The sequence below is a fragment of the Salmo salar genome, chromosome ssa26 (genome assembly GCF_905237065.1).
Source record: "Salmo salar chromosome ssa26, Ssal_v3.1, whole genome shotgun sequence".
NCBI classification, from domain to species: Eukaryota; Metazoa; Chordata; class Actinopteri; order Salmoniformes; family Salmonidae; genus Salmo; species Salmo salar.
The window spans coordinates 18455467-18467483 of record NC_059467.1 but is presented as its reverse complement, the minus strand read 5'-3'; the positions used below and the strand labels follow the sequence as shown (position 1 = coordinate 18467483).

At 41.4% G+C, this 12017-nt stretch overlaps 2 protein-coding genes across 3 annotated transcripts in view; both read left to right on the top strand.

Moving 5' to 3' along the window:
- Nucleotides 1–8577, top strand: part of LOC106587202 (inositol 1,4,5-triphosphate receptor associated 1) — a 28095-nt gene extending 19518 nt beyond the window's left edge. For both annotated transcript variants that reach the window (XM_014175333.2, XM_014175334.2), the window contains exons 14-24: nucleotides 395–521; nucleotides 628–658; nucleotides 1426–1566; nucleotides 1666–1797; nucleotides 2566–2719; nucleotides 2818–2867; nucleotides 3075–3227; nucleotides 3361–3425; nucleotides 4237–4356; nucleotides 5665–5796; nucleotides 5920–8577. In XM_014175333.2, the coding sequence (XP_014030808.2) occupies nucleotides 395–521; nucleotides 628–658; nucleotides 1426–1566; nucleotides 1666–1797; nucleotides 2566–2719; nucleotides 2818–2867; nucleotides 3075–3227; nucleotides 3361–3425; nucleotides 4237–4356; nucleotides 5665–5796; nucleotides 5920–6166 (1352 nt within the window). In that variant the 3' untranslated portion in view covers nucleotides 6167–8577. The remainder of the gene's footprint in view (nucleotides 1–394; nucleotides 522–627; nucleotides 659–1425; nucleotides 1567–1665; nucleotides 1798–2565; nucleotides 2720–2817; nucleotides 2868–3074; nucleotides 3228–3360; nucleotides 3426–4236; nucleotides 4357–5664; nucleotides 5797–5919) is intronic.
- Nucleotides 8578–9180: 603 nt separating this feature from the next.
- On the top strand, nucleotides 9181–11951 carry xlkd1 (Lymphatic vessel endothelial hyaluronic acid receptor 1). The gene is given in 6 exon segments (NM_001141251.1): nucleotides 9181–9325; nucleotides 9751–9928; nucleotides 10036–10175; nucleotides 10589–10777; nucleotides 10915–10993; nucleotides 11230–11951. Coding segments are annotated over 6 exon segments (906 nt in total). The 5' UTR covers nucleotides 9181–9240; the 3' UTR covers nucleotides 11465–11951.
- Nucleotides 11952–12017: the final 66 nt, after the last annotated feature.

Here is a 12017-nt window from a genome sequence, read left to right as displayed (position 1 = left end):
GACCATTGGAGTGGACAGTAGACTTTTATCTAGTGAGGGGGAAAGGAGTCAAGGCTCCCAGCTACGTCACAGGATGCTAGTCCTTACTGACCCCAAGAGATTTTCCTTATTACCGAGGGCATGTTCTGTTCTAAGTTTGGCACAGAGCTGCAATTTATTGGCATCCTGAAATGTCGATTATCAAAATAGTAATCTGATCATTTAAATAAATTATGTTTTCCATAGAGACCAGATTGCCACATTGTAACTATCTAATGGTCTTGTGTGTGTGTGTGTGTGTGTGTGTGTGTGTGTGTGTGTGTGTGTGTGTGTGTGTGTGTGTGTGTGTGTGTGTGTGTGTGTGTGTGTGTGTGTGTGTGTGTGTGTGTGCGTGTGCGCGTGTGTGTGTGGCCAGGTCCCTCTCTTCTGCCCCCTGCAGGGTCTCCTACGGATGAGGAGGCTAAAGAGAAGTCAGACGCCATGCCCAACATCTCAGACATCATGCTGAGGAAACTCAAACTGCACAGAGGGCTACCAGGCTGGTGGGTATCACAGTATTTAGACTGACAGGGAATGACCTTTGACCATATATTTTGATCTTTTCTACTTACATACTGAACCTATATTTCCTCTCTGATTATATTGTAGTGCACCTCCACTCACGGAAAAAGAAGTTGAGGTTAGTATCTACTCTGGAGAGTGTATAATACAACAGTAACAGTTTTATAGTGCATGTTCTCCCCCTGTCTGTGGCCTCATGAATGTAATGTACAGGAAGCCCCTAGTCCCTACCCATGATTCAGACTAATGGGAGCCTTAATGATTTCCTGTCTCTAAGAAGAAAATGCAAACATGGCTCTGTTGTTTGAGTGCAGAGCACTGGGCCTAGGCTATAGCCCCGCCTGCCCAGATGCCGGTTCCTCCCAGGGGGATACATGTTGTGCACTAGGACAGTCGAAGTCACCGATTTCCTCTCAGCGCTTGCCTCAGTACTTTGCGATGATGTTTGGGATTCTGCAGCAAAGACCGTTTGATCATGACAGCATGGCACCAGGAGTTCATCTGTCAGCATCGCTGCACATTATAGGCTCATCTCAGGCCTGGTAGCAAGCAGCACTGTCAACACACTGGCTAGTTGGTGCTCTATATGGCAGCTGGGTAGCCAGCTGGTGTAGTTGTGCTTTACATTACCACATACTGTACATTGCTAGCATAACAGTTATGTTATGTTAACATGTTATCAAGGATGTTCGGTGTTACATGTGTTTATTCAGTCCCATACTGTATTCATGTTTTCTTGGGCAGCACATTAATTGACCTGACCCCTCTGATCTACTTTGTGTGGCGGTCCAGTGAGTTGGTGTGTCTCAGTCCTTAATAATGGTAACTAATATGTCCCTGGTGACGGTTTAATGAACGCTAAACACAGTCATATCCTCCCCACAGAACGCGTTTGTTCAACTGTCGCTGGCATTCCGGAACGACAACTACACTCTGGAGACACGGCTCAAACAGGCGGAGAGGGAGCGGACCCTGACCGAGGAAAACACAGAGAAGGAACTGGAAGAATTCAAAGGCTCTCTGAAGGTCAGCCTTTAGTAGGCCATGATGACACAGGAGAATAAATCAGTTGTGATTCACTTTCACTTATAGAAGACCTGTGTTTTGTTGCTGTTGTCTCCTCAGTGCACGGCTCCACAGTGGAGTAACATGGAGCAGCGGGAGTCTTACCAGTGCCTCATAGAGACAGTAGCAGTACTGCACCGTCTGGCCACCAGGCTCTCCAGCAGAGCTGAGATGGTTGGAGCAGTCAGACAGGTACTGGAACGCAGGCATAGGATAGGATAGGATGGGCCATCCACGGGGTACACTAATGATTCGATGAAACCCCTGAATGAGAGAAGAAAACATTGAGTGAAAGTGAAAAAACTTTTCCATGATCCACTGTCATGAGAAAAACACTTTGGGATGTTCAGGGCCATGGGTATGTTTGTTTTTGGACAGATAAGATATGTTTATGAACGATTTAGCCTGATGTTATGCTTTCCCTCAGGTTATCGTTCACGCCAAAGCCAACTCCAATAAATGACTAGGGAAGGACTCAGGGGTATGTCCGTTGTTAGACGTCACACAAGTCCCTTGTGATTTATAGACTAACAACATATTGCTGCTGACCCCAGACCTGACCCCAGACCTGACATGATAATGGCTTTCTACAGTGTTGGAGTCCTTCTCAAAATTATATTCTCTCTCTCTCTCTCTCTCTCTCTCTCTCTCTCTCTCTCTCTCTCTCTCTCTCTCTCTCTCTCTCTCTCTGCTGTGACTGTATGGTTAACTCTCCTGTCCATAGACAGTAATGACTCTGTTGTTGCTGCACTCTTAGAACAAAACATGCTATCTAGAACCTAAAAGGGTTCTTTGTCTGTCCACATAGGAGAACCCTTTAAATAACTATTTTCGGTTCCAGGTAGAACCCTTTGGGGTTCCAAGTAAAACACTTTCCACAGACGGTTCTACATGGAACCCAAAAAAGGGTTCTCCTATGGGGACAGCCAAAGAACCCTTTTGGAACCCTGTGTGTGACAGGAGAAACGTATGAACAAGGCCACAGAGGTGATGATGCAGTACGTGGAGAATCTGAAGAGGACCTATGAGAAGGACCACGCTGAGCTGATGGAGTTCAAGAAGCTGGCCAACCAGAACTCCAGTCGCTGCTATGGAGGATCCATAGACACTGGAGGTACACCTGCACAAACCCTTTATCTCCAGTGCATGATAGGCGAGTTGTTGCAAAATGTTGATTGACTTAAACTGCATTCTCCTGTGTTCTTTGGTTAGATGATGGAGTCCCACGGCCATCCAGATCAATGTCGCTGACCCTGGGAAAGGTTGGTGCTGTAGTGTTGAACAGTGTTTCCACTGGGTTTGTTGTTGAGAGTATGCACTAGATTTGACTGGTTATATCAGGGTGACACTTCTCAATATGATAGGCCATAGATTGTTAAGGATAATCCCCCCAACTGAACTCTCCTGCTATTTTCTTCTTCCCTCTATCTCTCACCCTCTCTCTCTCCTTTCCAATTGTTCCTTATCAGGCTTTGCCCAGACGGAGGGTCAGTGTTGCGGTGGTCCCCAAATTTAACCTCCTGAACATCCCTGGTCAGACCCCGGTCATGGCAGGTCCCGGCCCCAGCGTTGCAATCGGACCCAGCCCCCAACCCACCATGGGCCAAGCACTTCCTGTCCTGGTATGTTTTCTACTCAATCACAACCTTCTCAGACTGTCAACCTGACCACATGATTAAGTGGTAATATCCTGTCTATTTAAGTTTATTAGTCTGCTTCGTCTACATGCATGTTGTTTGTTCTTGTTAATTACAGTGTGAAGCCAACAGTATGAAAAGCAACTTTCCCACTGAGCCTACACAGCCAGCTATAGCTGAGAGGTATGTTCCTCCATCCTCTGTCATAATGTTGACCTAATGCATACCCACAAATATACTGTACATACTGTACTCAGCACTATCTATCTCCTTGCCTGTATTGCCTGGTTCCCAAGGTCAGTTCACAGCGCTGTGAAAGAATGGGCAATGCGGGGCCTTAATATATGTACACCCTTATCAGAAGGCATCTTGTGCTGTATCAGAGTATCTGCCTTGTGTACTTGACCTTCAGGAAGTGTTCCCTGGGGAGTAGCTTGATTAATCATTGCCATCCGGATACCATTGGCCATACACAGCAGATAACTGCACTACCCTTATGCAACTCCCAGATTGTCTATGCACCCAAAATAACTGTGCAACATTCCATAAAAACAGAACTGCAACTGGCTGATGGGCTATTCTGAGATGAAATCTAAACATTTGGGCTGGGGAGCTTGACAAAAGCCAGGAGAGAGGGAGAGGGAGAGGGAGGGGGAGATGAACTCTCTTAGTTCGCCCCATGCCAAAATCTCAGGATCTCTCAAAGCGAGAGAGACAATAACAACGTATCAAGTGTCTGCTCAGTAAAAGCCAGGGACATTTTAAGAGTCCCCATGTACACATTTTGCCTTCGTACTTTTGGTTTTTACGCAAGCTTACCTGGCAGTGATGGTGCCATCCACGCACGCTGCCCTTCAACTGCGTTCCAGCCTGCCCATTAACACAAGGCCACAGTATTATGATGGAAAGCCTAATGACCATAATGCACTCCTCTCTCTCATAATGTCTGTTGGTAAAATGTTCTATGTGTTTTTTCCGCTATGAAACAATGCAGTGGAAAGACTGTGGCAGAGCAGGAAGCTGAGCAATCTGCCCCAGCCAAGCCCTCCATCAACCTAGAGGAGATCAGATCAGAGATCAAGGCAAAGATAGAGGAGGAGGCCTACAATAAAGGGTGATACCCTTTTCTATGTACCCGCTCACATTGACCACCCACACACATACCCACAGTCACACACCCACAGTCACACACCCTGTGCACGCTGACAGAAGAGTGGCTCAACACTGGCTGTACTGTACTGACATAATAGCCCCAGTACATAATAGTATGAATACTCAACGAAATATACTGTACATTAAGTACAGTCAGCATTGCAATAAAGTTAAGTAGTTTATACACTACCGTTCAAAAGTTTGGGGTCACTTAGAAATGTCCTTGTTTTTGAAAGAAAAGCAATTTTTTTGGTCCATTGAAATAACATCAAATTGATCAGAAATACAGTGTAGACATTGTTAATGTTGTAAGTGACTATTGTAGCTGGAAACGGCAGATTTTTTAATGGAATATCTGCATAGGCGTACAGAGGCCCATTATCAGCAACCATCATTCCTGTGTTCAAATGGCACGTTGTGTTAGCTTATCCAAATTTATCATTTTAAAAGGCTAATTGATCATTATAAAACCCTTTTGCAATGTTAGCACAGCTGAAAACTGTTGTTCTAATTAAAGAAGCAATAAAACTGGCCTTCTTTAGACTAGTTGAGTATCTGGAGCATCAGCATTTGTGGGGTCGATTACAGACTCAAACCGGCCAGAAACAAATAACTTTCTTCTGAAACTCGTCAGTTTATTCTTGTTCTGAGAAATGAAGGCTATTCCATGCGAGAAATTGCCAAGAAACTGAAGATCTCGTACAACACTGTGTACTACTCCCTTCACAGAACAGCGCAAACTGTCTCTAACCAGAATGAAAGAGGAGTGGGAGGCCCCGGTGCACAACTGAGCAAGAGGACAAGTACATTAGAGTGTCTAGTTTGAGAAACAGAGGCCTCACAAGTCCTCAACTGGAAGCTTCATTAAATAGTATCCGCAAAACACCAGTCTCAAAGTCAACAGTGAAGAGGCGACCCCGGGATGCTGGCCTTCTAGGCAGAGTTGCAAAGAAAAAGCCATATCTCAGACTGACCAATAAAAATAAAAGATTAAGACTGGCAAAAGAACACAGACACTGGACAGAGGAACTCTGCCTAGAAGGCCAGCATCCCGGAGTCACCTCTTCACTGTTGACGTTGAGACTGGTGTTTTGCGGGTACTACATAATGAAGCAAAACATTTTTTTATTTTCTTTCAAAAACAAGGACATTTCTAAGTGACCCCAAAGTTTTGAATGGTAGTAATGTTCCTCTGCTGTCTTATGATACTTCCTCTACGTTCAGCTCATGTGCCTTTAATGAGAAAACAACTGTAATGTTCCAAATACAGCTACCAAGAGGGACTGAAGAGAAGTAAAGAAATCAAAGAGGTGGAGGAAGAGGAGGAGAAAGTAGAGGAAAAGCCAGAAAAGAAGGATGAAGGAAAAAGAAAAGAAATCAGCAGGAAAGAAAAGTTCAGCAGGTGATTTTCACTTCATGTAGACCAATTGTAAATCAATTATTATGTAGTTATACTATCCGCTGTATAATGACTGGGTGTATACCTTGAATTGTTCTGAATCCTCTCTCAATTTTGCCTTTACAGTAAGGTTGAAGAGGTCCTAGTTGTCCTTGACCGGCTTTGCCCCAAGATTTTCCGCCGTAACCGACTTCTCTGGATTGTTTTGACGTTGTTCCTGGTCACGTTTCTGGTCGTCAATGTTTTCACATACTTTAGTGATCGCTATAACAGCCATGGGGACATGTCGGCAGAAAAAGCCATGGTCCAGGGCAAGAAGAAGATCTTTGAACTGAATGTAGGAGTACAGCCAAAGAATCCCAATCCAGAATAACAAAGAGCCTGTCTCATACTTCTCTCAGTCCATAGACAATTTCTTTCCATGATACATCACCATACAAGAGCTGAACTTGAATTTAGGGTTTTGAAGGGTTTGGGGATGTATCTTTGGGAGCGTTTATTGAGTTTTTTTATTGGTTTCTGAGGATAAGCCTTCTAATGATCATAAACTTTATCAAGGCATATTTATGGTGTGTTAGGAAAGCTGCCCAAGTGTTTGTGATGGTGATATATGATTGTTGCTTAGGGGGCCAAGTATAATAGTGTGATGAAATATTTCCTTATGTACAGTGAGATCCAGGACTTTGGATTTTAAATTATACGATGACTATGAGGTTAAAATGCAGACTGTCCGCTTTAATATGAGGGCATTTTCATCCATGCCAGGTCAACTGTTTAGAAATTACAGCACTTTTTGTACACAGTCCCCCTATTTTAGGGAGCCAAAGGTTTTTGGACAAATTCACTTATATGTGTATTAAAGAAGTCCAAAGTGTAGTATTTGGCGTGTGACTCTACTAACCTGTTGGATGCATTCACAGTTTGTTTCGGTTGTGTTTCAGATTATTTTGTGCCCAATAGAAATTAATGGTAAATAATGTATTGCGTCATATTGATGTTGTAAATAATAATGTAATATTATAATATTAATATAATAACTCTTCTACTTTAATGTGGATGCTACCATGATTGTGGATAATCCTGAATGACACAATGAACAGAATGAACAGAGAGGATTAGCATTTTGGCGGGTATGATATTTATACCTCAGTAACTTTCTCTCTAATCATTATTCACGATTCATTCGTAATTATCCGTAATCATGGTAGCATCCACATTAATTTAAAAGTGTTTAGAAACATGTTCTATTCTTATTTACAATAAAAGTTACTCCAAAATACACAATACATTATTTACCATTAATTTCTATTAGGCACAAAATAATCTGACACACAAACTGAAAATGCATTCAACAAGTTTGTATTCACTAGCTTGATGTAGTCATTGCTTGCCATGAATATGGGACCAAATACACCACTTTTGACTACTTTAATACAATGGGGGGACTATGTACAAAAAGTGCTGTAATTTTTAAACGATTCACCCGATATGGATGAAAATACCCTCAAACCAAAGCTGACAGTTTGCACTTTATGGTCCTTGTATCATTTCAAATCCAAAGTGCTGAAGTACAGAGCCCAAAAAATATATGTATTTGTTATTGTCCAAATACTTTTGGACCTCACTGTATATATTCACAATGTATTGTTATTATTCCTTGTCCTACTCTGAATGTCATCCTAGAGGACTGAATGTGGCCCCTTGGGCGAATATAGAAGATTCCTGATGAGTTCCCAAAGATAAATGTCACAGTCGACATTAGACTAATGTACATTCATCTACCACTCTGTTATTTTATGTTAATTCTCTCAGGTCCAATAAGAGGACATCCCCTGAAGAGATTTACAGAGATATTTAAAGAGATAGATATGTTTTTTTTGTTGTTTTTATCTTTAGTAAAATATCTATATTTGTGGTATTTAAGCAGATACTTTTTTGGAAAATCTATAATATAAGCACATTCCAAAGTAGTTCCTCAAGTGCAATATTTAGCAGCTGATGGTTCTTGTTTGTTTGTGTTGTTACTGTGTTGGTTTGCGTCCTACGACCACTGAAAGATTTCCTTAATGTACAAGAGCACTTTTAGACAGAATGAGAAATCTTCTTCCCACATGCGTGCCAGGGTTTTCTGTTGTGTCATTTTCGCCTTGAAATAAAGGTGCCTTAAAACTCCCAGCATTCATTTCCATAGTGAATAATGTATGTCAGACAGGTGCAGTTTCCATGAAGCAAACAGGTGTGTTGGCAGAGTTCTTATGCTAACCTCCCAAATCAGTCGTTTCCTTGGAGGAATGAGCGACAATTGTATTTTTCAGCACAGCGCTTGTTCTCTTCCTCCCTGCACTTATGAAAATGAAAGATCTTTTGAACCTTTCATATCTCTCAGGAAACCACTTATGTAATCTACTTGGCTCCATTAAGCTGTAGCTGCAGTGTGTCAAGGCTGCTTTAGAGATTCTATTTTAATACAAAATTAATGTCACAAAATAAAATAGAAATGTTCTCTTTAGATGTCAATTTTTTGGGGACGTTTAAATGTCACTGACTCTTCTCATGCGGCAAACAATTACTTTTGCTTATTTTTCAGTTCTGCCTGTGTCATTTCCTGCTGTACTAGGTTGGGGTGAGGTGTTTTGCTGGAAGTGGGATTTCGCTGTGTGTCAGAGTCACATCAGAGGATGCCAGGGATCATGAGCTTGTTAATGACTAAGCAATGGGCAGAGGGAGGAAATCATTATGTGAGGTGCCAAAGCCAATACAAATAAACAATTTGCCCAAAACCTATATGTGCCAAACACTCCTGTACTCTCTTGAAAGAATACAACTTAAGGACTAGCTTGTTTGATTCATGCTTATTCTGTATTCATACGTTTTTTTAGGAAGTCTCCCAATTTGACGTACCTATCTATTAAAACAAATTTTCCTCCGGTTCAATGTTTTGATGTTAGTAGTTTACATGATCATCTCAGAAATGTTTTCCTGAAGTTGGTAAAGGAGTCCTGAAGATCAGTTTGGATGGAATCCTCCATATGTCTTTTCAAGCATAATGTGTTATTACAGAGTATTATGAGTAAGAGATGTTCATCTTATTCTCAGTTAATGAACTATTTTAGCAGTTTATGCCACACTTCCGAAGCTTCTTCTCCATGTTATGTTAATGTCTTGCTACATTTATCTTATTCTTGGACCTGGTTGGATCCTAAAGTGCCCATACTGAATGGCCTGTACAACGTACTTCCTGCTTCCTGTTCCCGGTGGTTCCGTGGCCTTGTCACCACCTCGTCTGACTGGTCATTTATGCAACAGCCTTGTACACTTCATGAACCCACCCTTCTGATCTGAAGAGAATCACCTCTCACTAACCTCTTCATTTTGGCTCACAGACACACAGTGGAACACTTGTCACCCCAGTAGCTCCCAGTCCTGTGTCTCTGACCATTGGTAACCATGATGCAGGTTTGGATCCTCTCACTACTGCTGCCTCTCACACTGTCATTCTCTGGTCTACATGTTGATCCTAGCAAAATTCATGGTAAGAATACATTTTTGTTTTGATTATTTTGATTATACTGCATGTGCCTCAAAGCTCAAAAATGTGCCTCAAAGCTCAACGATGTTGCCTTCTTTCACTAATCGAAATCAGTTCTCAAATATGCACTGTGCTTTTGGAGAATTATTTTGAACATCATTTTGAAGTGATTTTATTATCTTCATTAATGATTACTGATGAACATTGATAAAAAAATACATTAAATAATACAAGGCATGCAAATGCATTAAGTGATCATTTTTCACTAAATGATCTAAACGAAAAAGGAGTTTAAAATATTCTGACTTATTATTGGATTTTCAAATTGATTAACTTGACTAATTATAAACAAGAAGAGTGAAATATTGCTAATGTTTTAAAACCAGCAAATATGCACAGAAACGAATCTTCAATTCCCTTATCACCAGCTTTCCCAGAGAGACACATAGCTGGGGTGTTTCTGGTCAGCTACACGAAAGACCTCAACCAGTTCGCCTATGCCTTCAATGCCTCTGAGGCCAGGGAGGTGTGCTGGTCTCTGGGTGTAACCATGGCCTCCAATTCCCAGGTTGAGGAGGCTCAGAGACTGGGCTTGGAAACATGCAGGTAAAATGGCTTTTGGATTCGATTCTTCTTTGTATGCTAGTGATCCTTTTCATAATAGATAACCTCTGAGAATGAATGAATCCATTTTAAATCGGCTGTGTCTGTAGGTTTGGGTGGATTGATGAACATTTTGCAGTGATCCCTCGTATTGAGGCCAGTAAAACCTGTGGTCAAAACCAGACCGGTGTCATCAAATGGAGAGCCTCTGTCACCAAACTTTTTGATGTGTTCTGCTTCAACGCTTCAGGTACAGTAAAGGATTAAAAAAAAATCTTAATCTCCATGCAGTCAATGGATCAAAGATAAAGTAGAGAAATATTATGGTATGGTGATTCATGGATACGTAAGCTAATTGCTCTGTGCCTTTTTGTTGACCCTAAACTCTGAGGTAATTGGAAGTCTTCCAGAAAGTCAAATCACGTACTTTCATTTCCTTTGTGAAACTAACAATTGTATGAAGGTGAGAGGAAAAGGGAACATTTGAGTGTGAAAAACATCCTACATTAACTTCCTGAACTGTCCCTGGGGTGGTTTGACCAAGTTTTAGGAATTGAGTGAAATGAAAATATTTGGCAAACAGTCACTGTGATGTGGCTGGATATCAATTTATTCATTTAGTTGAATGTGAATAAAATTGCTAACCACATCCTTCTCCTTCAGGAGTGGCCTCCTTCCCCTCTACCTCCCTCTCTCCAGCCATCATTCATCTTGTCCCCTCCACACAGTCCACACGGCCCACCTCTCATTCTCGCTCCTCCCTTCTCTCTCTCAGTAGTTTTTCTGATAACCCAGAGGAGGTAGAGGTAGAACTACCCCAGTCCATGAGCAGCGCAAAGTCTTCAATTGGAGGTTTGAGACACTAACTACCAGCATTGCTGTTGTCCATCAAACCACTCCTATGTTCTGTCATTACCATTGGGAGTGAAAGTGACAAGGCTAATTTTGTATGAGTAATCTCTTCCCTCTCCTGTGCTCTGTTGTTTTAGCGGTGCCAAAAGCATTACTTATCACCTCGGCCATTGTTCTTCTTCTGACTGCAATGGCCATTCTCTTGTACTTTAGAGCGTAAGTGTTTCTACAACTTTTTTTGTAAAAGGGAAAAAACTAGATATGTAAGATCCCTTGAATTGATAGCCATTATTTAGATCAAGGTAATTCATTAAGCACAATTACTATAACATATACCTGTTGACATGGTCATGCGTACATTTGATTTATATCAGAGTGACTTTAGGGATGTAAGTTGATGCTGTGTTAACTGTGTTAAAAAAAGTCACATTTTATTTTTCCTCTTTAAAAAGGAACAATGGCCTCAAGACTATTTTCCCCTGCTGGGATTTGGAGCAGCAGAAAGAGTACAGTGAGACAGTGGAGTGTGCAGCACACACCTGTATGAAGGACACAAAGGAAGTCCAGACTGAGGGTAAAGCTAAGGCTGAGCCTGAGGAGGATGTGTGCAAAGAGACAGCCAATGACATCAGTGTGAACATCAGTGATGAGACCAACACTGATTCAGCATCAGAGACAAAACCTTGATGCTTTAGATTATGTAAGACCAAAGATAAGGTCAGGCTGCTTTTTTAAAGTGATGTTCCTGCTTATGGAAGTTATGTTGTTTAGTAGTTTGTACAAAGTGCGCATTGATGTTATTCAAATGCATTTATTTATAGCATGGGATGTCTTTCCAATTTTGCTTTAAAAAGTTACTTAATGACTCCTTGTTGTTTTGTGGCGTTCATATTCAAAATAGATTGTTCTAGAGATCATCCTATATTTTAACCACTAGATGGCAATGTCATCAAGGCAATTATTGCTGCAACGTGGATGAGTTGAGTTCAGGCTAGGACTAGTATAGTAGCTGAATTGAACATGGGTTCATATTTTCTGCTATACAGATAATTAAATTGATGACTTCAGATAAAGTTAGTCAGTATGCCATGGCCACTGCTAACTACTGCATGTTACATCATGTGTTTTAACTAATGCCAATCTTGAACTGATGCAATAAATTCAAACTTTTTGTATCCCTGCCTTGCAGTTACTTCTTAGCCTTTTTGGAAATGTGGCAGGCTACTGCCATGATATTTGC